The following is a 27794-nucleotide window of genomic DNA, read 5'->3' as shown; positions in this document are numbered from 1 at the left end:
AAAAAAACTACCTTTCTACATATTCAAGGTAAGGCCTCTATTACGAAGCAACTAAGTCTTAAGAACACTTCACTGTTAGCTAGTTTACTGTAAAAGACTGAGGCATATAATGGTAATAATGATGATGCTGACATTATTTTCACCTAGCACTTCAGCAATTTATACACAGGACAAGGACTGAGTTAATTTAATGTACCAAGTTTTAAATATTCTACAATGTCAAAATTACCACTTCACTGACTTAGTGCTTTGGAAGGAAGGCTGTTATCACAGTGCACTCTAAGAGACTGAAGAATCTCTACCTCCCGGGCAGGAAGAACTTTGGTGTCGAGTCATCCCCCATCAGAGGTACTCTGTGAACTCTCCCCAGCTCAGCAACTGGAGCAACCCAGTTCCTACACACAATTCAGGACTTCTTCCAACCCAAAGCCAGCCACAAAGAATACTTGAAAAGTAGCTAAACATCTCTATTTCAGGTATTTCAATCACCACCCAATACTGAGAAAAAAGGGTCACTCAGGAGAAACTTTGCTCAATTACTATTCATTAGCCATGGTATTGGATTTTACATACTTTAGAGGCACATCTGCTGTTGCTTTGAGTGCTTCTGTAATACAATCCTACTTTAAAAAGAAAAAATATAAGATCGTCTAGCTTCCAAATAACCCCAATGTTCTTGACTCAAATGTAAACAATTGTTTCGCTTACTATATTTTTTTGAGATAACTGAATTGTTGTATTAATATGGCACATTTAACGTTATTTCCTATTCCTTCATTTGTTTATTCACCATGTATGAGTTTTGCATAATTCTCAGTTATTTCATAACAAAACAAACCAATGGAACATGTATTAAAGTCTGAAGTTACCTGACACCAATAGATCTATTTTTTAAAAGTGACCAAAAATATGAATAACACAAATAGCCCCCTAACTGAACTCCTTTAAAAAAAAAAAAAAGCGGAAGTTATAACATCACAAATTACCTGAATGTATCTTCTGCCCACCCAAGACAAAGTTTCTTCCCAATAACACCTAATACCCTTTGTTAAAAATTGCAAGGTAATCTAAGATTAGTAAGAAATCTTTAGCAGACACAAAAGATGAAAGATGAAACTGCAGCAAGAGAGCATGGCAAATCCAAAAGATCTATTAGTGCATAAATCTACTGGAAAAAAAACAACAACAACAAAAGAGATAGAATTAACAAGATACAATAAAAGTTATGTCTTTAAAGCAGTAGATTATAACAGGGTGGGAAATGTTTAATATGTGTCCTCCTGAAAAGCAGTTACTATCTTTTAAATTAAAAAAAAACCAGCTGGTATATTTTCACAGCATCTAGATTTATTTATGGAATAAAGCCATAGAATTATAATATTATTACTCCTTTCCCACCCTGGCAGAGAATAAACATGAATTCAGAAGCACAGTGGAGTGAAAAACAAAGAAGAGGAAAGAGAAAAGGCAGCAGAGAAAGACAGAAAAGGTGAATACAGAGCTACAGAAGTGTTTATTGAGCATGCTACAGAGGTAAGCAGAGTACACACAAAAGGAAATTAAACAACCATCAAACCTCCCAACTTTGTTAGAAAATTAATTTTTAATTGTGCCGCTTTCAAACTATACTGAATTTTACATTTCTAAAGATGTAAAAACTCAACTAATAGAAAATATACATGACCATTCTGTCTACATAGATAACAGAATCTATGAATCTTGAAACTAAGTACATCAATTTCAAAAAGTATTGGTCATTTAAACAGAATCAACAATTCAGATTGACAAGAACTGTTCAAATTAATTTGACCTGTAGATTCTGAGCCATGTTTTTATTAAAGTCAGATCTATTCCTAAATACAAAATATTTTGAAGATTTATTAAAACTGAATATTACAATGCAAGGTAAATTAAGACTAAAGGCACATAAACTTTGGTCCCACCTGGTTGTCAGTTTTAGAAAACTGCCACAAAATTAATCTTCCTGCAAATTTTCGCAGTACACTTTCTTTATCTTTGAAAAATACATGCACCAGTTCCTGAACTAGCTAGACCAGTCTGCACATGCTCAGAAATCCACAACCATATTCCAAATCTTAATTACAAACTAAGGATGGCAATATATATTTAAATGCACGTAAGTCATGTCAACTTCAAAAACATCTACGAAAAATATTCAGCCACAAACAAGACATTACTTAGTGCTGACATTTATATGATACGTCCCACAAGAGTGTGTACAAAAAGGTTAAGATTCCACAATGCTTTCCACGTAGGGCTCAAACTTACAGAAATCACTTTGTTGTCTTAAGAAATTAATACTCTGCATCTTGTTAATTTTAACTAATGCCTACATTCATAACTGAATCTAGACCAGAATTGTGAGATACAAAAGGCCAATGTTTTTTTAAAGCAATAAAGCCTAAGGTAGTAAAAACTAAAAAATGCTGCTTTAATTCTTTCAGTATCATGTATCTTATTTGATTAAATAGAAAGAAATGTGACAAGCCAATAATTCAAAATAAGTTCCAAGCAGGAGAAACAAAAACTTAACCTTTTTACACACCCCTGCCTAAACATATTGTAATTCCCATATAACAATGTGCCCTAGACAACCAATTCCTTTTACCTAGTAAATGCACAATAGCAACACTAGTTTTCCTTTTTAAGGCACGTATGTCAACTAAGTTGAAAAAGGAAAGTATAATTAAACTAAAATTATAAACAGACAATAAAAATGGCCTACCTATAGAACAGATGAAATACAGCAGTTAACAACTCTGCCTTTATGTATGCCATTTCATTTTATAACCAAGGAATGATAACAGCATGGAAAAAAAAAAGGAAACAACAACAACAAAAAAAAATCAAACTCTGGTCCCCACTTTTCTGAACAGTCAATAGGTGATGACACCAAACAATGTGATACACCCTCAATCTTCACCTCCCCCTTTTTAAATTGTTGACTTGGAGAAAGACACTCTCAGATGATGGTTTTCACCAAGGTTGTAATTATGAAGATCAATCAAGGCCTGGATAGCTTCTTCCACTGTTGCCATCTGAAGAAGAGCCATTTTGTGATCTCTTCTGAAACAAAATTATGAAATTAGATACTTCATAAAAATTAGGAAGTGCTTAAATACTTGAATTTTACCCATTCCAGAATTAATTTCATAAACAAAAAGGATAAAAACTACTTGAAGAAAACTTTTTGTCAAAGTCACTAATTTAGAGACAAGAAAGCTTGCTTACTGAAAAAACTTAAATGCTTTCACAGTGCCCCCAGTGTTAGCAAACAGTGTTCGTAGATCCTCTTCTGCTACTGAAGGACTAGGAAAATTGGATGGAAAAAAAAGAAGATTAATAATAAATTTTATGTTTTATTTCTATAATGTATACCCTTAAAAAAACTCTAGCTTAGTACTTACGGGATATTGGATAGGTGAAGGGTTGCAGAAGGAGGAAAAATGTTCTGAAAATTTTTGGATCCAGGTTTCTTAAAACGATGCAATGGGGAATTACCAAAATCCTTTGTTAGCCCTTGATCATCAAGTCCCTCTCGAGGTAGTTGTACAGTCTGATGTTTAGACAGGGTAACACGAATAATTTTACCATACATTTTCTGTCCATTAAGATGATTCATGGCTGTAAAAAGAAAAAAAAATGCCTACTAAAAAAAATATTAACACAGTTCAAAGCAAAATAATTCTTTTAGAATAGTTGAAATAACTGAATTCTATGATTTTTAAATAAATGGTAAGTTTATAACAGCCACTGACAAGATGATTTAAATTTATTTGCACTAAACAAGTATTTTGAGAAAAAAGTTCGTTTCTTTCATAAAATGTAAATCCTGATTATGAATCTCTCTCTTCCTTGCCAATCCTTATAAATCATAAACTTAGTTGCTGAATAAACTTAGTACTTATCTATAAAACTTTTTCTCCCTTCTGCCCCATAACCTAATTCCCAAGTCCTACGATACTCTTCTTACTCCTATTTATCCCTCAATACAGCTCTCCATTCTCTGCTTTACACTGTCACAATGTTTTGACCTGCAAAACTGTTGGACTTTCCTCTACTTTTCTCCAATCCATTCTATTACACATAGCAGCTAGATGAGCCCTATAAATTGCAAATCTGACGTCATTACCTGCTTAAAATCGTTAAGGTTAGAACAGACAAGGAAAGGCATAAACCATGTTATATGGTTAGAATAAAATCTCCCCAGCCTCTTTGAACATACTTCTTGATGATGTACAACAATACCAACTACTTTGTTAGTAGTGCTGATGATCAAGTAGTAAGAACCATCCCACCCCCTCATGGAACTTACAGATTTTAGTACTATACTTCTTTGCACTTTAAGTTAGAGCTACATAAAACCTATCTCCTTAAAGTGCTAGTTTTTCTTACCTTTAGCCCTGGGTGCATGCTGATCTATACCAGTTTCCCATCTTGTTCATTATCCCTCCTAGCCTTTCTCATCATTCTCCGGAAAGGCCTTCCCTTCACCCTTTACTTCTTTTTAAAATTTATCACAATTTATTTTAATTATCTAAATCCTCCTTCCCACTGCAAAGTATATGAAGGCAGGAACCACGGTCTCTATCCCAGCACACAGCACACTGCCTAAACACAGAACATTACATACCTAATTCTTGAAGTAACAGTTGGGTTATTTTTAAGCTAAATGAACTGGCCTGAGATTACAGAACAGTTCTCTACGTTTCACATTTTACTCACTAGTCAGAACTGAAGACCATTTCGTAAGTCATATACTTTAAACTGGAGGTCTGATTTGACTACTCAAAGTATTAAGAGTATTAACAGTAGAGAGATAAAGGCAATATGGAAGAGCAGGGAAATGAGAATAAAACCCCTACTCTCAAAATGTTTTTGATTAGTATACTGCAGTACATAGTCTGATACCAGAGATACACAGAATTTATTAAACCCATGCATCTTATCATACTTACCTGTATAGAACATAAATCAGTTAAATATAAAACAGGTCTGAAAAGGAAAATGCTATGAAAGTATAAGGTATGATTCAGAAAGGAACCAACAGTATTTTCTTTTTTCACTTGTAGCTTCTCTAATTTGTAAAAACAAGCTTACTTTTCCCGACTGTTTTTACTGTAGTGTTATATATTTGTAATGCTTTCTTCTTAGGTTTTTTCCCAACCGAGGCGAACAGAAAAAAATCATCTCTCAGGCCTGAATTCTTTCTCACTAGTTCTACTGCGTTTCACACATACTTCTAAATTTTCACTTACAAAATTCAATTACTCATAGACATGGTATATAAGCTATTATAAAACTTACTTGAATTACAAAACATTTTTAAAGTTCTATCATTCTATTACTTATGATAAAGTACTCTTAGATCATACAAATGCATTATAAGGAATGCATTTAGGGAATAAAGTGGTATAAAGAAGGACACTGTTATAAAGAATGCTTAGTTCAGCTTTGTAAAGTTATGAAAAGATTGCACAATCAGCTGAGCTGTCATACACTGAAGGGTGAAAATAACAATAAAAAGTCCTAGGGACAGTACCTGTACCAAGAGGAGATGGATGATAGAGAAATGGGATTAAAATAAAGCAAAATAACCAGAGAACTACCTCTGGAAATAGGTAATGAGAAGTATTCTAGTCATCTGACTTGACAAAACAATTGGAATCTCAAATGGATGAGGGCTGAAGAAGAGGGGTTGAGTGTGACAATTTCTAAACACTTTTTTTAAAAAAAGCTTGCCAAAAACTGAAGCAGACATAATGATTAAACAAGAAACAGGAGATTATTTGAACTACTAATTTAAGATGAACCAAGTTTAAATAACAGGACTCTGATATCCTGAAATTGGTTACAAGAAATACGGTGTAAATGGACAAAGCCATCAATGATAAAAGAGAAAAAGGCCAATGCTGCACAATGGAAATGGCACTTTTGCTTGAATGTAATTGTTTACTTTTCCCTTTATCTCTGAAGAAGATATTAATGGGGGCGTCTGGGTGGGGCTCAGTGGGTTAAGGGTCCTGGGGTAGAGCCCCATGTCAGGGCTTCCTGCTTTACCTCCTCCCTCTGCTGCTCCCCCTGCTTGTGCTATCTCTCTTTCAGATAAATAAATAAAATCTTAAAGAAAATAGAACAAATGTTTACCAAAAAAAGATATGAATGAGTAACAATAAGTCAAAAGATGGTCAAAAAGTTTATAGATACAGGAGAAGTTTATAATTCAGAGTATTATTTGTGTTGTCTCTCATTTTTTAAAAAAATCAAGTTCAATACTCACTTGTCTATTTTATTAATTTATTCAAAGACCCACCTTCTAGCTCTGTTTTTTCTCTTAACTGTCTTCTATACCAGTGATTGCTAGTCTTATCTTTATTATTATTATCCTTTCCTTGGGTTTATACCATCATTCTTAAAGTTAACCTCCTGTCAAAACACCACTTTCACTGTACTACACATATCTAATTTGTAAGTACTTTCATTATCATTTTAGTTTTAAGTATTCTAAATTCTCATTAACTTCCTTGATCCATGAGATATTAGGAAATTCTAAATGTATCTTTTTGTTATTAACTCAAAATTGTGCAACAGAGAATAGAATATATGTTAGTTACTCTCTGTTTTACTGAAGCCTGCTTTAGTAAATGTTCCCCTATGTACTTAAAAAACAGTGTTAAGTGTGTAGTTCTATACATGTGTAATTTTAAGGTAACTATGTCATACCCTTTTGTATCTTTGTTGTATTATGTCTGCCTGACTTAATTCAGAAAGGTGTGTTGGGATCTCTCCCTATAAGAGAAGATTTCCTCAAGAGTCCCTCTAGTTCTCTCTATTCATTTATGATTGATATACTTTGAGGCTATTTTATTAGGGGCATCCCCCCAAACACACACACCAAAAACTCTTTTTATCTTCCTGGTGATCTAAATTTATCTTATTATATATATCCCTTTTCTTCCAACCTTTCCACATCCTTGTGCTTTTTAAGTTTCTCGCAACAAATTAAAAAAAAAAAAACAGATCTGACAACCTATCTTTTGACTGATGCACTTACTCCTTTACATTGTTGTTGCTATTATTACTGGTGCATAGGGACTTAGATTCTATCATAATTTTTAAATTTATTATTTCCTGGGAATCCCTAGGTGATCCTGGAGTCCCGGGATCAAGTCCTGCATCAGGCTCCCTGAGTGGAGCCTGCCTCTCTGTCTCTGTGTGTGTCTCATGAATAAATAAAATCATAAATAAATAGATAGATAGATAGATAGATAGATAGATAGATTAGATAGTCTCCCCATTATATTCCATACCATTTGCTATTTCCCTCCTTGCTAATTCCTTTTGGGAAGGAAGATCTCTTGAAATCTTTTTGTGAGAGATATAATTTAGTCGATCAAGGACTATTATGAAGAACTAAGTAACTTTACTTTTGAGAAGGCAGCTATACATTAAATAAAAACCAGTTTAACATGAAGAAACTACTACTCCGTGGGATTTTATCAGAATTCTGTTAAAGGTCATTTTAAAATAATACACAAATTATTCTTAAAACATCCAATTTAACATGGCCTCCAAGGTTTGGAACAATCTCATTCACATTTAAACACATAGTATCTTTCAATTCTCCTTTTGTCCCCCATACTATATCCTAGGCATTAAAAACAAAACAAAAAAACAAAAAAACCTGCCTATATCATGAAATGAGTTATTTCCAAATAGAGTCCTATGAAAACCAAAAGGAAAATAGGGCCCAAAAATAAAGCATATTACATTTTCAAATGTCTCACTAATTTTTTCCAATATTAAAGGCATCAATGGTATGAGTATGTATTTTTAGAATCATAAGGATTTCAAAAAAGCAAAATCTAGCCATGAGAAATAATTTACTGTAAAATAGTTTAAACACTGTAAGTCATGTCAAAGCTGTATTAAAAAGATCTTAAGTTTGCAATTCTTTTACCCCTGCTTTTTATAAGTACTATTATGCATTGAACTGTGTTCTCCCAAAAGTCCTACACTGAAGCTCTAATCCTGCAAAATGACCATCTGAAGACAGGGACTTTAAGGGAGATAATGAAAGGTAAATGAGGTCATAAGGATGAGGCCCTCATCTAATTAGACTAGTGTCCTTATAAGAAGAGGAAGAGAAACCCAGAGAACTCAGAGGAAAGGCCATGTGAAGAAGACACATGGAGAAGGTAGCCAGCCATCTGCAAACCAGGAAGAAAGCCCTTGTCAGAAACTGAATCTGCTGGCACCTGAGGAAATAAATTTCTGTTGTTTGAGCCACTCAATCTGTGGTATTTTGTTTTAGGAGCCCAACCAAACTAATACAAGTATAGTAAAAATTAAAATATTTTTATTTATTTAAAATATTTAAATAGTCCTTACATAAAAAATATACAGAAAAGCTTGGTTAAATTCTACCTCAGGTACTTCCCAACCATAACCACTATATATCCTTTATATGAGGGTAATACCCCCACAGCTCACATAGTGATGAGGAAAAAACAAATGAAACAGTTGAGAACGCTTTGTTAAATGCTTCTTACAACGTATATAAAAACAACGGCCATGACTACCTCTACCACAGCACACACAGCAAAAGAAGAAAAGATTTACTAGGCATCTAGGACCTGATTAGCACTCGCCAGATGTATAGTTTTATGTGTTGTCTGAGCTACCATGACAGCTGGTAAGAAACAAGAAAATTCAAACTTACCAAAGATCAAATATATCATACCGTTCAAGTCTGTGAATTTCATTGGGTGTAATAGCAAAAATACAGTCCTTACATCAAAAGTGACAAATTTCAAAAAAAAAAAGTGAAAGCAACCAATTTGAGCCATCATCATGCCCAAATCTCAATGAACAGAATTATAAGCTAAGAACATAATATTTACAGTCGTATCACATTGTGAATACATAGCTGTATACCATATTTATGTGATCTGACTTTGTGTATAGAATCAAATGATACAATCTTATTAACATAAATATCTAATGGAAGTATAATGGACTTAAGTACATTTTAAGATTCCAAAAGGGATTAACACAACAGCCTGTCTAGCACAAGTTCTTCATTTTGTAAAAAATCTGGTATCTCTAAAATACATTTTCCATGTGACTCATTTTCCATTTTCCAATACTAGGTTTAGACAAATATTCAGAATTAAAATTTCACATTAATCAGGATTCCATGGACTATATGAACAGTTAACTTCTATTACAGGGAGTAAGCAGGAAAGAAAGATACTAAGGATCTTTAAAATAAACGCTACCCTTTTTATGTGAAACGATTACTACAACTTTGGAGGCCAAATCTTTTTCCATTAGATTGTACTTGAGGATTGTTAAGAGGACAGGAGAAAATACAAACATGGTCATCGTGTATAAATATGTTAAAATATGAAAATTAACATGACATTTTGAACCTGGCTATCAAAAAAAAAAAAAAAAAAAGAATCACTTACTGCAATAGGGTTTGTTTTTATTAACAGATTTAAACATGTAATAGATAACACATAGTTTAATCTTACCAAGTTGTGATTGGTTTCCATCAGCCATCTGTATCAGAGCACTGTCTTTCTTATTGTACAAAATCTTCACACGCTGCACATCTCCATAAACACCTTTTTTGGAGCCACAGAGAGGTAATCCAAAAATGGAATTAATTTTACATGCAAGTCAGCTCAAGATTATCTTTCTGACATATTAATGAAACATTCAGACATCAACATGATCACGCATTCAAACTCATCATTCTCACAAATGAATAAAGAAGATCAAGATTTTGAACAGTGAATTTTGAAAAGAATAACTTTTGATAAACCCTCAAAGCTATGTGAATGATATTAAATTAAAGACCATGCAAAATAAATCAGCATGCATTAAAACAAATTTTGTGTCTATGGAGAGTTTTAAATAGCAAAGAAAAATAGCAAAAGATTTACTATTCAACTTTAAGCCAAAGTGCTAGCTACAAATAAGAATTAAGGTGAAACAAAAATCAAATCAATAATAAAAGTATAGTGCTAACAATAACATACCGAAGAGGGTAAACAGACTTTGGGGCGTAACCATCTTTAGAAGGAGAGAAGAGCAAGCAGCGTAAGACAAGAAGAGAGAAGAGTCGAGGAAGAGCGGAGATGAACAGATCATCCATAACGAAGGGTGGTTCCCGCAGAATGGTGAGGTGGTCATGGATCATGGTTCAAGGCGGTTAATTGGGGCAAGTTGGTCCGAGGAACATTTGTTCAAGCACAGAAGCATGAACATAGGGAATGGAGACAGGGAATGAAGACAAGGACAAGGAAAATAAAGGATAAGACAGGGAAGGGAATGGGCATTTGGGAAAAGACAAGGAAAGGGAAGGTGAACACACAGGGGAAAAGGATGAAATGGGGAAGGGAAACAGCAATGCAGAAGAAAAAAATAAGGAATTGGGGAACAAAAAAAAAATAAAATATAGGTCAGTACATAGGAAATGCAGGAATTTGGTCAGAAAATGGTTGGTTTATGTACTGTACAAGAAAAACTGAGTAAAATGTAGTCATCCAAGACAAATATGGGTAAAGTACATCTATATCAAAGAGTAAATTACAGCATTTCATCTCAACATAGGGAAGGAAAAGCATGCACAGGAATTTTAAACTTTGAACTTTAACTGCATAAGCATGGCTGGTTATGAAATGCAGGCAAAATTCTTAAAAGAAAAAACAAAGGCACTCTGATTCAAACATTTTAGCATGCAGAACTGTGAATGACAATAGTATTAAATGATAAAATAAGCTTAATGTTCGTATTAACAGAGGCCAATTAAAAATGAAACAAATATTCAAATTAGACATTGTAAACTGATACATTGAGCTTCCCACATTTCATACCAGCTTTCATAGCAATCAAAATAAAATATACCAGACATAAAATGTACAACTAAAGAAAATAACTCAGCAATAAATTTTATTTAACAAGGGGGGAGGGGATAAAGTTGAAAAATATTTTTAGAAGACAATGACTAATAACTGCAAAGAAAAAATTACTAAGAAAGACTGGAAGAGTGCCTCGTCAAGATCTTTGGAAGAACCTTCAAAGAAAAATGTATTAGAGTAGTTCACATAAAATAAGATTTAAAAAAATGCAATGACACATAAGCATGAAATGAACAAGCAAATAATTAGAAAAGGCAAAGAACAAAATTGTTTTACAGTTAAAATCTGCAAATTAGATCACATTTGCCTTTGAGAACAACAAAAAGAAAAAGCCATACTATAGTACTTCACCATATTTTTCTTAGGAAAAATAGGTAGTTACATTAAAAATAATAATAATAATTATAATAATAATTATAATAATAATAATTATATATATAAAAAGAGATATGACTAAGGAAATATTACCTAAACAAGTACATAGATTTTATTCAGAAGTAGAAACATACAGAAAATACTTTGACTAATGAATGTACATAAAAAGAAAGGCAAGTGCAAAATGAAATAAACATGAGAAACTTTCACAAATGAAATGGAGTTAAAGAATAAACATTAGAAAATTATTTTACTAACCTCTTCATTTAAATTGCTAACCAACAGGACTGTATTGCCACCAGCTGAGACTCCAGGCATACCCACTCGGCCAGCAGCAGCTGCAGCAGCTGCTGCAGCAGCATTTGGAATAGCCAAAGGACTCAGAGCTCCTGGAACAGCTGCAACAGGAAGCCCTAATTTTAAAATAAAGCATATTTTACGAAACACACACAAGTCGTTTACAAAAACCAATTTAAGCACGATGGCTGCATGGCTTAGGGCTGACCATTCCAAATGGTTCCTGAAAGTTAATTTTTATAACGTTTAGAAAAACGGTTTGCTGATAATATAGCAATTAGAGAAAATTAACTGGTATCAATGAAATCATTAAATATTAGGGCTAAGGTACATACCTGTAGTATGTTAAAAAATTAAATATACAATATTCCATTTCCTATGGAAAAGCAAAGCATAAAGAATGATATTTCTAAGTCAGAAACTTGAAAAATTCACTTCCATGGTTTATAGCAAGAAACCACATCCAAAATAAATATCATCTTCAACAGTAACTCAACACTTTTTTATACAAGTGCTATCTTCTTCATAAACTCACTTGAAATCAGACAATTACAGCTTCTGAAACACATATCGTAAGTTCCTCAGCTCTTGGAGACACATCACCCTGAACATCATTATTTATTTAATTCATTCAAATGACCTGAAGAAAACCTTACCAAAGATTGTTTGCATTAATTTCAGACTCATGTAGTTGTAACACACACAAATTTCTCAAATTTCCCCAGTAGGAAGATTGAGAAAACATCACTGTATCATGCATGCTTTTTCTTTCAGTCTTTTCCTTTCCCCTACCAGTTTTAACATTTCTTTATTTCTATTGTTGTTTTCCAGTCTGTTGTTTAAAATATGCCATTTACTCTCTAGAGAGAATTCTTTTGTCTCACCATCTTTTATTCACATTCTAATTAAGAATAAACTCAAAATCCTTCCATCCCTTCAATTCTTACATACCAGCTTGTATTTCAATAAATGTTAGTTCACTAATGAAATGAATTCTATTTTTCTCCTTCCCATTAAAAGGAAACAACCAACCTACATGAAGTTAATTCATGACATACCTGTATAGAAATGGCCCTTAGGACTGTTGTCCCGTAAGTTCACGTTTTATTTCTTCTTTTCTCTTTCCACCAGCCTTCTTGTGTATGTCATAAGGATGTGCTTGTTGCCTTTGGTTTCAGGTATCTTAATATTTTAGCCAAGTTTTTTTTTTTTAATCTTTTTACTTTATAGAAACTATGATGATCTTTCATTGATAGTCTGAAGGGTTAAGATTCACAAATCTTAATCTCTTCAGTTTCTAACTTATAAATTTTTCCCTCCTCCAATTTCTTATCTCTTCTCTATGAGCAGTTCAACAGTGGAATTATATTTGTTTCAATCTTTCTGTGGATGAGCTTACTTTAGTACTTTCTACCCACTTTTCGAGACTCCTTTTTTTTGCTTTCTCCATTTTCTTTTTTAGATTTTACTCTTTGGTACGGAAAATAGTCAACATAAAAAAAGAGACACTAGAATAACAAACCACGCTGGTTTAACAATTATTAACTCATGGTAGTGGTGGCCAATTTTGTTCCATTCATTCATTCATCATTTTAATTATTATTTATTTTTTCAACAATTTTATTTTAAAAGTAAATCCAAGAAACAAGGATCTAATATTAAAGGAAAACTTCTCATGTCTTTAGTAGTCTTTGATGCCTTTTTGGATCCACCAGTGTGGATCTTTTTAACCAATTATTCTACAGCATTACAAACTTCCAGTAAATACCATAGCTCTCATTATACTTTATAGGTTACTTCCATTTAACATTTGAAAGATATCTTCATCTGCTGCCAATGACAAGTATACAGACGTTATTTCCCGTTCTTAGACATGCACTCACAGTATTGTTTCTTCATACTTAGAAAATGACCCCTCCTCGTCCTTTCTTTAAATATCATTCCTTCAGTATTTTCAGATAGTTGTGGCTCAATGTACATAGCAATCAACTAAAGCTGTTATTGTGCTGTTACTGTGAATAAACACAATTATTCAATCGTGGCAGAAACTCCAGATTAGGCATTACACTGTCAAATCATTCCCTTGTTTCACTACTCTTCAACAGAAAAAGTAACTTAAAAATTCTGTTAAGTTGCTTGGTCTTAATGGGATACAGTCCATGGCCCCAAACACCAATGACAATACAGGGCATGCAGAAGAAAAAAGTTCAGTATCAATCCTCAAATTCTCTTTTAAGAATAAAAGATTTTTTTTTTTTTAAATCAAAGACATTTGAGCATCTCTTTTCTACAATAAAAAATCAAATCAGTTTAATTTCTGGTTTCATTTTCAACTTACCAAATGATTTTCAGGGCAGACTAACCCCCCAAAAATTAACTGAACAATTAATTGTTATTAGTTACCAAAATTCATCTAAAAAATTTCCTAATCCCTAGCATTTTCTCTGTACATCTCAACTCTTATCACCATCTTCTGTGTATTAAAATACTCGAAAATCCTGAACTTTGTATCCCCATACTGAAAAAGCTTTTAATCTTTTTGGTCTCACACCTTTACACTCTTAGAAAATTACTGAGGACCACAAAGAGCTTTTGTTTATTTGGGTTATATCAACTGATATTTAACACACCGGAAACAAAAAATCAAGAACTTTAAAAAAAAAAAAAAAAAGAACATATGATCACATAGTCTATTATCTATTAGCCTTCAGACTAACATGGTAGTGAAAGTAAAAGTCGAAAGACAAATAACATTTTAATATTGTCATGAATACAGTTTTGACTTTGTTAGAGCCGGAGAGATCTCCAGATACTTTGTGAACCACTGCCATGTATATTCGGTATGATGTATGTATGTTTCTTAAGAAATACTAAGGAATTAAAAAAACACATTTATTCATTTCAAAGAAAATGCATAATATAAATGGGTATATATATTTTTTAACGTGAGACATTATCAAGATTACACACTACTGACACTTTCAGAATTAAGTTCTAAGTCCTCTGTTACTCATCTTTCCCTGTTGACATTTCAAGGAAAATTATTAATTCATGAAATATAAAATACCAATTTACCTAAATTTGATAGATTAAATGACAGTCTAAGTTTAATACTTCATTTTTTCAGGAAAGCGTCTTCTGAAATACATCTCTACGATGTCAATATATAATTCAACCACCTCATGAAAAACTTCACCGTATCCAAAGGTGATAGAAAATTTGTTCAAAGAAACTTTAAATATTAAAGGCAATGGTTTTTGAAATACTTTTCTTCTTGAAATCTGAGTTTAAAACGGAGGTAACTTGGCACAATATTATTCAAAACATCAAGACATCATGGAAAAATGATCACTGAGAATTAAAAGAGAAATGAAATTAATTTAAAATGGTAACTGAAAATGAAAAGTCTGGAGTCTTTTTTGGTGTGATAGATCTGAAAGACGTTTTACAAATTTATCTATGATTTTTTAAAAATTTATTCATATGAGAGAGAGAGAGAGAGAGAGAAGGCAGAGAGAGACACAGGCAGAGAGAGAAGCAGGCTCCGTGCAGAGAGCCCGATGTGGGATTTGATCGATCCCAGGACTCCAGGATCATGCTCTGGGCTGAAGGCAGGCACTCAACTCACTCAACTGCTGATAGGTGTCCCTATCTATGATTTTTAATAAAGCTTATATTTTAGATTTACAGAAAAAATGAAGATTCTACAGAGTTCCTATATAACCTGGGTCCCTTCCTTTTCCCTCTATTATTAACATTGTATTAGTATGGTGTTACTGTTACAATTAATCAGCCAATACTGACATATAATTATTAACTAAAGTCCACACTTTGTCAGATTTCTTTGGTGTTTATCTGTCCGTTTTTTGTTCCAGGATCCCATAGTACATTTAGTCATGTCTCTTTAGGCTCCTCCTGACTATGACCTTTTTATCCATGATTTTTAAAGATGCAGAATTGGTTTTGTAACTTCATTTCACATTCTAAAACTTGTATCCAAAGGTGATTGCATTTCTTTTGGTCTTACTTCTTTACCCTGCTCAAGACATGTGGTAGTTGTCTCACATACTTCTGATTAGAGGATAGGTGGTGGGACTTTGAGGCTCTTTCTAATTCATAAAAGTATAGGGGCTTGGGTGGGGAGAACGGTTTTTACATTTTATTTCCTGACTTGAAATAAGTCTCACTTTTGACAATAATGACAAACACTATTATTCTTTCCTGAAACAATCCATTCCTCCTCTTGTACCACCTTCCTTTCTTTATTTTGCCTGCTGGAATTCATTCTCTTTTCTATCATTAACAAATAGCATTTTTATTCAATCTGTTCCTTAGAGAAACTTTTTAATTAAAGGCTTGCTTTATCCTAATGAAACTTTTCTTATAACCCTCTCAAATAGTCATTTTTTATCTTCATAAACCCTTCCCCAAAGGAAAGAAAAAGGATATATTATTCATCATTCTACCCTACCACCCAATGTTACTTTCAGACTGCAGTTCCACCACCATCAAGACAGATTCTGCATCCAATCATTTCTCATCATCAAAAGAACCATCGGATTACTGGGACATTTCTCTCATTACAGAAAGACTTGAGCACCTGGCTTTATTTCTTCCTTCTCTCCCAGACCCTGTCATCAACCTATGATATGTCAAACACTCTTGGCTCACAATTTCTTTAACACTTCTACTTTGACAATTTTTACATCAATCCATTTTAGCAACTTCTCTTGCTACATCTTTGAGTTTTCTTTCTCTTTTTGTGTTTTGCCATTCATTTCTGCTTTCCCAACATTTTCCCATCTTTCTTAATTCTCCTATTCCGGGATCCCTGGGTGGCGCAGTGGTTTGGCGCCTGCCTTTGGCCCAGGGCGCGATCCTGGAGAGCCCGGATCGAATCCCACGTCGGGCTCCCGGTGCATGGAGCCTGCTTCTCCCTCTGCCTGTGTCTCTGCCTCTCTCTCTCTCTGTGTGACTATCATAAATAAATAAAAATTAAAAAAAAAAATTCTCCTATTCCATGCAATTACTGAACCCACTTTTGGGCTTTATGCTAATTCTGTTTTTTCTTGGCTTGACTTTATTTACAATGTAGCCTAAGTGTTTTTTTTGGTGTTCTTCAGTGCCAGACTGGGATAAATCCAATCTTGTATTTTGGCTAAGCTTTCATCTAGGTAAATATTAAAGTAAAAATATTCCAATTTTAGTACATGTGCTGCCGAAGTGAGCACTAGAGTGAAAACACATACACACCCCAAAACTGATTCCATAAACATTTTGCTATTTAAATCTAACGCTAGCCGATTTTGGAGTCTACTTCCAAGGGTTCCCTACAAATTTACGAGATTTATGTCCCACATCCTACTCTCGATCTTGTTAAATTTATAAAGTCTGAGAATGGCATCAGAATTCCCTCAAAATTTTCAACCAACTTCAAAAGTCCTTTCTTTCACCTGTTCCCCCCTTTTCCTTTCTTCATAAAAACACAGAATGGTAGAAGAAAAGAATATGGGCTACATAACTGATGACTTCAGTTCTGGCTCCAGCTCTGCCCCTACATTTTCCTTCCCCTACATTTCTATGAGAGCTTGCTAATCCTTTCCAGTTCTTCACTATGATCCTCAACAAGTACCTTTCTATTTTTAAGGCCTTGGCATTTTCACTATACAATCAATTCTAGGACTGAAGCTAGCCTTAAAAACAAATACTAGGGGTGACTGGGTGGCACAGCTGGTTAAGCATCCAATTCTTGGTTTTGGATCAGGAGATGAACTCAATGTTGTGAGATTGAGCCCTGTGTTGGGCTCCATGCTCAGTGAGCAGTTTGCTTGAGATTCTCTCTCCCTCTCCCCTTCCCACTTGTGCTCTAAGTCTCCCCCAAAACCCCACAAAAAAACAAATACTAGTTAATATGAAATGAGCATTCATTATATGCCAAGCACTATACAAACTATACTTATTAACACATTTAATCCTCATAATACCCTTGTAACACTGTCATTATAACCACTACAAATGGGGAGGCTAAGACAGTGAAGCTAAGATGAATTCTGAACTCATGACACCTGGATCTGGAGCCCACACAATTATACACAGTCCCTCAATAAAACCATTTCTCAACTACATTTCATTTCTCTTTCCTTTTTTTACAGCACACTTCTTCAAAGAGTAATAAATGCTTTATCATATTTATACCCTTTAATCCATCATAATTTGATTTATACCCACCTTCATGAATAACCTTATGGGAACTACTGAACTGAGTAGGAACTTTTAATTTTAATCTTATTTATCTCATCCCTAAGTTTAATTTTTCCCACAATATAAATGTGCACTGCTTAAGTTTCAATTGTAATTTCAAGCCATTAATCCCCTTGCCCTCTTACACCTGAAGAATCTTAAGCCAAACTATTAAAATATCACACCTGTTTTTCCAATTCACAAGTTCACAGAATTTTCTACTACCCAGTGGACTTCTCCACAAGTTTCTTTCCTTTTTTTTTTTTTAAGATTTATTTATTTATTTATTTATGATAGACATAGGGAGAGAGAGAGGGGCAGAGACAGGAGGAGGGAGAAGCAGGCTCCATGCCAGGAGCCTGATGTGGGACTCGATCCCGGGACTCCAGGATCGCGCCCTGGGCGAAAGGCAGGCACTAAACCGCTGAGCCACCCAGGGATCCCCAGTTTAATTCTAAGTACTTGTATCAATAAGATGCCAAGTATTATTACCTTTATGTTTTTGTTTTTTTTTTTTTTTTTTGTCCCGTATTTGTCTCTTTTCATTCTCATTTCATGTCCCCAGTTTAGATTCCCAACTGTATTTTATTTAGACTAATAGTCTCCACTATACTCCCTTGGCTAACAACAGTTCTAAGATTTTGTCTCAAGTTCTTTCTGGTATCATTGCCTTTCATAGTTTACCAATTACCCTATGGCTTAATCATAACTCAATGTTGTCACTCCCTAAACGTGATATATACTTTCTCACATCTGCTCACACTAATTTTTATTCTTTTTAAGATTATATTTATTCATTCATGAGAGGCACAGAGAGAGGCAGAGACATAGAGGGTGAAGCAAGTTCCCTGTGGGGCAGCTTGATGCAAAACTTGATGACCTGAGCTGAAGGCAGACAATCACTGAGCCACCCAGGCATCCCCTTTTATTCTTTTTATTTGTATCCAAATCAAATGGCCATAAAACATTCCCAATATCTCCTTCAGATGAATCTCACTGTGTATTTCATTATGCTCTAGTACCACACCAACTGTTACAGATTTCACTTTGCCTCAAATTAGAGCTACTCAGATGTTTGCTGCTTCCACCAGATTGTAAATCAAGTTATAGAACCTTGTAATTCTGAATCTCTGCATGCAGTGCCTAGCACAGTGCTAAAATGACTGCTGAATAAGTCAATGAATGAATTAACCAGGATGTCACTGACATGAGGCAGAATCCATTCAGGGCTATGAAATGCTCATGCCAAATACTTAACAAAGTTATGGGAATATCTAGAAAGCGGGGCATATAGGAAAGGTAGACTCAGAGAGTAACACCTTTAAATTAAAATCAAGATCAACAGGCAAAAAAAAAAAAAAAAAAAAACTCACAAAAAAAATCACAAAAGCTAAAAGGGAAGTAAATATGAAATTAGGAAGAGCTCAGGGAAAAAAAAGATCAAGAGAAGAATTAAAATGAGATTTCCTATATGCATCTATTGTTTTCTTGCTCTATCTTTAGAGCAACTAGTGAAAATTTTCTAATTTTTACTTACTTTAGATAGAGGCACATTTTATACTGCAGTCATTCTTCTATCAATTATAAAAGCAGCAGTAATACACTTTAGAAAAGCTTTTGTTTTCAATATACATAACTGTCAACTCTTAAAAACCAACACTTTTTGAAAGTAAAATTTACAGTCTGATTTAATTTAAACTTACCTTTTATATTCAAAGGCTAGCACTGATTACTACTGAATTAAGGCTGTGTAGCCCGAGAAATATGAACAGTAACACTAGAATAAATAAATTCAACTATCTGACAGACAGTCTTGGAAATGAAGGTAAATAGAATTTCTTAAAACTACAGCTGAGAACAATATGATGAGTGAACCTAACATAGTTCAAGCAAAGGTTATGTGATTATCCATTAAGAACTTTATATGAAAATATTACCTTGGACAGTTAAATGGCAGTCTATGAACAACATCTTATAGCCCTACAGGAATAAACTTATCCTATTTGAAAATGCTGGCAAATAAGTAAATGTGCATTGACATGGTAACATTATTTATCTAACATTCATATCACATCTGTGACCTATTATATTTCCAAAATAGGCAACTACCACTAACAGATTTCCTTTGCTAAGAAACCATGTTCCAGATTTAACATATATTCATTCAAATATTATTTTAAAAGGGCTCCAAGAGTTAACTCTCTAAAGATTATTGCTTCAAGTTAATTCATGATTTAGAGGTTAAAAACTTTTATCTACTGACAGTTCTTTTCAAATGAACAATTCTATCTCAGATTACTTCTTTTCTGAAAGAAGTATTTTAAAGACTGAGAAATTAATACTTTAAAAACTCAGCCACAGCAAAATTGGTTAGTTTAATAATCCAAATTAACTCAGTATTATTTTCTAAGAATGCACATGTAGAGAAGTTTCAACCTAACTTCTATAGTTTCCTACTTCTTACACATTAAAACAGAAATGAAATGAGAAAGCCAAAGTTATGGGACAGTGAGTTAGTACAAGATTTTCATGTGACTTATGACCAAAAATTTGATTTTATTGAACATGACAAAATACTGCTTTTCTAATTTATGGCTTTTTTAAAATTGCAAATGTTATGACATTCAGTGATACACTCTAAAAATCCATGGAGTTTAATATTTTTAAAAGTATTTCTAGAATGTATATTTATAATCATTTTAGTTTTTGTTGGAGGATGATTTGCAAATGTGTCTGCAGTAGATTAATAAGTTTGATTTTACAACCAAAATTTTCTTTGCTATAATGTAGTCTTATAGATTAGAGCTTTGCTAAAATTAAGATTCTGGCATTTAAGTTTTATTTTATTTTTTATTTTTTTAATTTTTATTTATTTTTGATAGAGAGAGAGAGAGAGAGAGAGAGAGAGAGAGAGAGAGAGAGGCAGAGACATAGGCAGAGGGAGAAGCAGGCTCCATGCACCGGGAGCCCGACGTGGAATTCGATCCTGGATCTCCAGGATCGCACCCTGGGCCAAAGGCAGGCCCTAAACGCTGTGCCACCCAGGGATCCCGGCATTTAAGTTTTAGTGTACACTTTGTGAAAACATAAAAATATAAATTCAGTTTACTATATTTTGGTTTGCATATATGTATTTCTCTATTTTCTATTCAATTTTTAAATGGACATATAAACAATACTTCTGGCTTTGTAATCATATAATAACCAGGTTAAACACTAAATGGACTTGGTAACAACATCTTGGTAACAGAAAACATTTAAGTATATGGGGAGGGGGAATTAAAAAAGGGAAATTAAAATTATAGGACGTACGTATTTACTACATATATGACATTATTCTATTATTAACTCCATAGGGAAAAAAGAAGGCAGGCTAACAGGCCTAATCTATAGTATATTTTATTCAATTCAAATTTGTTTGTTAGGAGCATGAACTTTGAAGCCGGACTGCCAGAATGCCTATCTCAACCACTCACTAATTATGGGAATCGGAGCAAACTGCTAATCTTTGTGTGTCCCAGTTTCTAAACCTATGAAGTGAGGGACAATAAGAATAACTACATTTAGGGATAATGTGAGGATTAACTCACAAAGGCTAAGAATGATGCCTGGCACTTCATACATATTCACGAAATGGTTAGTGATTGGTATCCATATGCATCAGACAACCTTTTGGGCTCCCGGCATTGAGACAATTTCATTTTAAGCCATAGTATTTCATGTGTTTTTGCTACAAAATATATGGTGAACTGTAGCAATTAAGGTGGAATCTTAAGTAATTACTTTTAAACTAATAACTTTGTAAATATTTATTCCTATCACAGGAACTACCCCCAAAATATCTAGGCATTTTTATAGTGGAGCCCAATTCCTATAGGGAAAGCAAATAGTGGTAGGAAAAAACAGCTAATATCTTCTATCAATACCAATCACGTAAAAAGACCCTGGTGTAAGTATCCTTAAGACTTATTTCAGCAAGCATTTCTTTTTAGAAAAGTCTCCTTAATGGCCTACATCGTAATAATTAACTGAAAGTAGCCCTACAAATTCATGAAATTACCAACTGATAATTTTGTTCTTCCTAAGCTACTGAATGGTTCAGTAGAAAAACAAGAATTTCCAAATGGCATTTACCTTGGAGGCTACTGAAACAGCCTAAATTTACTAAATAATACATAAAACACAACAATGAGCATCTTATTTCCTAAAAATACACACATGGGAAAACACAGGCATCACTTAAATATAAGGAAATAATATGAGTACTGCTCGATTAGCTCACTGCTAACATACTAATTAATTTCCAATTAGTTTAGCTTTGTAGTTTTCCCCATCATCACTCTACTGAAATAAGACATGTAAGATAGCAATGTTTCACAAAAGATGTTTTTACTGCATATCCTATAGAATCAGAGTTAAAAAGTATAAACAGACAGATTGCATATACACAAGGATTCAAGGGAAACATCACCTAAGGGACTTTAACCCTCTGGAAAACAACTCATACTCATTATTTGTAGATCATTTTTTTCCTCACAAATAGCTGTAAGAGAAAAGTGATTTATATTCTGTTGGTATTTAGTAAGGAAATACTAACGCTTCCTGGTGCATTCTTGGTTCTTTATTTTAGGGGGATGAATTCCTTTTTGAGAGAAAGATATCTGAGTTTTAATTAACTCTGTTTAGTCTCTTATTCACCACCCCCCTTCCCTCTTTTGGCCCACTGGCTAAGACTAAAATAAAAAAAGATTATTACATTGATAAACCAGACAGCTCACTTCTGGACTAAGGTCACTATCTCAAACCACATTTGAGGCTACCAGCACTAGAGGCAACTTACTTACTTACTTTCTGAAGTTTAAACTGTAGTTGGAAAGAATCTAGGTTGTACCCATTCACGAAAAGGTTTAAATAATAAATGAAAAAAAAAAAAGCTGTGCGTCAATTTCTTCCACCAAAACTAACAAATAATTGCAAGAATTCAACTGTCCTGCACAAATCGCATTACAAGGTAAACAATCCTAGTTGATGAAGGAAAACTCTATAAAGATTTTCAACTAATTAATGTAGAGAAATATGTCAATTAGGGGGGAAAGGCAACATTTGCAAACACCAAATGAAATAATTAAGGCACCAATCACTGGTGGAAACTCAAACCATTAGTAGAAAAATATAATGGAAAGATCAGAATGTCACCACCTGAACCACAATCTGTCTTAAAGCAACACTCAATGTGGGATAACCAGATGTTTTATGCTTCCAATTAAGATACAACATGAAACACAAGAACACCTACTATAAAGTATTCCTGCTTGAAAAAAAAAAATGTTAACAGGACGTAAATCTAATCAAGCTGCTGGAGCGAACTTCTGGTCTACATAAAAGATGCAGTGGATGGAACAAGTTAAGATGACACTACAAAGTGTCACTACACTACAAAGAAACAGCCACACCAATCAAGTTCGTAGGACTTTCCCCAAATTTCTAGGTTTCTTCATTAAGTCAATGGAATGGAGGGTGGGGATAAAGGGAGATGACTACCACAGATTTAGAGTCTTAGGAAAAATAACAACAACCACAAGGAATCTATGGCCCTTGAGAAGATCCTATTCTGAACAAATCGAGTCTTAAAATATGTTGAGACAATTGGTGAAATTTGAAGATGGATTGGGTATTCAGTGACATTAAGAAATCACTGTCAAATTTGATGAGTGTGATAATCATATTATGGTTTGATAAGAAAATGTCATTTTTTTAAAAAAAGAAAATGTCATTATTTTAAAGATATTATGATAATGTTTGAGATGACAATGACATGATGTCGAGGATTTGCCTCAAAATACAATAGAAAAAATGAGCAGATAAAAGATAAAACAAGTGTAGAAACTACTAAATTGAGATGAATGTAGGATTCACTACATTAGTATATGACTGAAATCTTTCATAGTAAAAAGTTTAAAATTACTACGCAAATAATCCATTCAAAAGTAACAAAGAAAACCAAAGATTTCAGAAACCACTTAAAAATAATTTTTAAAAAATATTTAAGTTAACGTGTTAATCTTATAACACATAGAGAAAAAACAAATCAATTTAACAGCTAAACAATATTCCATTAGAACAATTATACCAAGATATATTTGGCATGAATTAACAGTATTAAAATACTATTTAATCGCTATGAAGAGTGTTTTTTTGAGAACACCATTAACTTGCTAAAAAGCAAAAATTTACCATGTAAAAATTACGAACTTTTCTCTATAGCAGTAATTATCAGCTCCCATTACACAGTAAAAGCATACTGAGATCTTAAGAAACTATGGACTGCTAGGACTCACTCCGCATGATTCTCAGCCTGGTGATGTACAGAAAAACCTGAGACACTGTCTCTATAGAATTACAGATTTACCTTAATGAACAAATGTTTGTAATCTGTTCTCAATTATTATTTAAGATAAACAGATTTCTCATGAAAAATTTGGTCTGCCTTTCTGTTAAGGTCATATGATGAGATAGCTTGCTCTTATTTTATTCAACTCAAAATGCATAGAAAGTTCTAACATTAAGTATTCTTTGTACACATTATCTTCCTTAATTTTTAAAATGTAGACAACATGAGCATGAAAAATTACTTCTAGCACTTCTCTAAAATTGATCCACCCCTTAATAAACTATACTTCTTAAACATGATAAAATGATCATAGTAATGATGTCTCAATTTATAAATCTCAAGGATTTTTATCACTTTGTTCTATGAAATAGAATACATGAATAACTAATAGTTGGCCAGGTTTGTGATTATGTATTTAGATGTCAGATTTCTAATTAATTACAAAGCACTCAGTCTTCCTTCTTGAAAAAGTTACATTTTCTGAAACACGGTAATCCCTAGTAATAAAAGAAAAAGAAGAGGAGCCAGGTATAAAGGCTAGTCTTAAAAAATTACTGTGTAAAACAAATCAATTAAAATGTACTATATTGATTCCAAATTCAGTCAAGTTCTCAGATATAAAAATTATACAAGGTAAAGGAAATTCCCCTAAATATTTACAGAAAAGGAGGACCATCTAGTACTTGTGTTCTTAAGAATCTTTGAAATAAAGAAAGATAGCTAGATATCAATTATTTTATTTTGAACAAGTACTGCTTGAAGAAGACTCAGCAGGAAATGGATCCAATGATACTAGTTGGTTGTATGTCAAAGTCACCTGACTTATTAAGTATCACTGAGGAAAATAAACATAGAAAAAATTTAGTTACCACTCCAGAAGGTTATTAAAAGTAATATTGGAGGTCTTTATAAACGGTGTTTGAAAACGACTTTTAAAAAGGGCAAAATATAAGTGGTCCCTAATAAAGATCACAATATCCACAAATGTGTGGGGGAAAAAAGTTTTAACTTCAAGTCCTATAAATGTATATTTTTGGATTGAGATAAATTATTTAAAAATAACTTATCTATAAGCTGGTGTCTAAAATACTGTGAATCAAGTTGAAGACTCAGCTCATATGAAATATGTATATCCTTAATACACATTTTACATATATTGTATATCCCAACAGAAAACCTAGACAACCAATTCAGAGACTTGTAAATGTCTAATAAGAATTTAAAAATTTTAAAATGTCTAATAAGTTAGCTCATAAAAGTTAAATAATAAAACTTGACACATTCCTATTCCTATCAAATTAATACCCTAAGCAAATCAAAAAAATAATATTCAGTGCTGGTAGGCAAAAAAGTAGAATGGCCAGCCTCAAATACCATACTAGTTTAATATCATCTTTCCAGAAAGAAATTTACAGTAAGAATCAGGAGCCTTTAACATTTTCTTTGACCCAATAATTCTAGCTAAAGGAATAACTCATTCCTTTAGCTAGACAAAAAAAGTTATGTACAGGGTATTTGTCACAATGCCACGTATATTAATAAAACGTCTGGAAGTAAAGGTACTTTCAAAAGTATTACAGATCCACCAGCATGCTAGATAGCTATTAAAATTATTTTTCAAAAAAATTCTTACTAAAATAACAATTACAATAAAACACAGAACTACGCTTACAGAGTGATTTTTAATTTGTACAAAAATATGTATTTGCATAGAAAATAAGAGGAAAAAATGGTTACCCCTTTTAAATTATCAAAACTACCAGAGTCCATACCATTATTTGATTTTTGAAACTTACAACTCACCTATCATTCAAAAGATATCTGGGGATACTTATTATAAAAACCTGGTTATCACAAGATGCAAAACCATTAAAACAGGTAAATGATGAAGTCATTTAGTAAAGGAAGGTGAATTCACATATCTTCACTACATAGTGTTTTCTTTTTAATCAGAGTGCAGAAACAAGATATATTAAAATATTCAAAATAGAGCTAGAAGATGAAGACAAATTTATTAAGTAGTGAACTTTACTCATGCTTTTAGTGCAAAACATGCAGAACACCTGAAAAATGAATGATAAAAGTATAGAGAAGATACAAGTTAATTATGCCAGTGCTTCATAATCTTTTATGAAAAAGACATTTATTTCATTATTACTTAAAAAAAAAAAATTCTCACCAGGGCCATGAAGTTGCAAGGAAAACAGTGATGAATTCCCTAGAAGAAACCAGCTGACCTCTAACCAGGACTCTACCCAGAATCCAAACACACGCAGACTTATCTAACTATACGTAAATGGGCACAAAACTCTGTAGAGTCCAAAAAGTGATTATTATGATCCTGTGCTTGATGCTAGCTGAATTTCTTGACATTTTACACTTAAGTTGTTTAATGAGTTGGATGTGCATTTTTAAACTTCTCAGAAACTAGATATAAAATCTTGATGTCATCTACATTAAGGATTAAATAATTTATCTCTCCAGAACTATTGTGCCTAGTAGAATGCCTAGATTTAAGAGTTATTCAATAAATGTTGATTTTTTTTCTCTTCTGTAAAATAATTTCTATTTGTAAACAACTTAAGAATCTACAAGCAAGTAATAATTACAAAGATCTTGTTATCACTCATTGTCTCACTCTTGACTTTACCTTTAAAAATGGTACACTATGAAACAGTCAACTTAACAAGCCAAGTTGAGGGAATAAAGGCTTAAACTAAGCCCACACAGTATAGAAATTCTGTCAGAAAAGAATGCTAAAGAATCTGTTAAAATCATGATAAACAATTATGGCTTGTGCTAGACATATTAGAAAATTAGAAAAGAGCCAGTTTTTTTCTCAAGTTACCAGAATTAATTCTGAGTATCAATTGCTTCTCTTGTGCATAAGGTGTCTTTGTTCATGGATATATCACTTACATTACTACATATTTACAACAGATAGCAGAACTGATACATATCTACAGTAAATATATATCTACTTCCAAGAATTACTTCATTATAAGATGGTTTTTCTTTATCTGACTGAGGTATATAAACTGAACTGCAAGAACTAGTTTGTAATTCATCAATCTTGGGTTCCATATGGACAGAAACTGATTTAAACATAATCTTACACATGTCAGAAATCAAGAATTTCCCAAACACGGCAAATAAAACTGTAAAATTTCATCTTGTTATAAATCACTTTACTCATATAACTTGCAAAAAATAACACTTTCTCTTATTCTTTCTTCATCTTGACTCGATCAACCAGTAGTTAAAAATTTTTGCATTGTTTTTCGTGTGTGTGTGTGTGTGTGTGTGTGGTGAGTCAAATCCACTAGAGAACAAAGTGAAATATAAATGGTTAAGACAAAAAAAGAGAAAACCAAAATAAATTTTATAGAAAATTCTTCCTAGTTTAAATTGCTTTTTAAGAGATAGGCTATAATATGTGTTGAAAAAAACCCTATGACTACTCCTATTACGTTCTGTCTATTCACTTTTCATTGCTTCTATGCACTGCTAAATTAAAACAATCAGATTATCCTTAAAGA

General features: G+C 33.0%; 1 protein-coding gene across 4 annotated transcripts in view; it reads right to left on the bottom strand.

The window, feature by feature from the left end:
* Nucleotides 1-1327: 1327 nt before the first annotated feature.
* PTBP2 (polypyrimidine tract binding protein 2) overlaps nucleotides 1328-27794 on the bottom strand; it is a 76170-nt gene continuing 49703 nt past the window's right edge. Inside the window, exons 9-14 of one of the 4 annotated variants that reach the window (XM_055339603.1) lie at nucleotides 11586-11740; nucleotides 10071-10104; nucleotides 9561-9653; nucleotides 3429-3645; nucleotides 3253-3330; nucleotides 1328-3087 (exon numbers count right to left, since the gene is read on the bottom strand). In XM_055339603.1, the coding sequence (XP_055195578.1) occupies nucleotides 2955-3087; nucleotides 3253-3330; nucleotides 3429-3645; nucleotides 9561-9653; nucleotides 10071-10104; nucleotides 11586-11740 (710 nt within the window). In that variant the 3' untranslated portion in view covers nucleotides 1328-2954. The remainder of the gene's footprint in view (nucleotides 3088-3252; nucleotides 3331-3428; nucleotides 3646-9560; nucleotides 9654-10070; nucleotides 10105-11585; nucleotides 11741-27794) is intronic. The other 3 variants (XM_055339604.1, XM_055339605.1, XM_055339606.1) reach the window with 3 other exon arrangements.

The sequence above is a fragment of the Nyctereutes procyonoides genome, unplaced genomic scaffold, assembly GCF_905146905.1.
Source record: "Nyctereutes procyonoides isolate TBG_1078 unplaced genomic scaffold, NYPRO_anot_genome, whole genome shotgun sequence".
NCBI lineage: Eukaryota > Metazoa > Chordata > Mammalia > Carnivora > Canidae > Nyctereutes > Nyctereutes procyonoides.
This window is presented reverse-complemented; position numbering and strand designations above follow the sequence as displayed.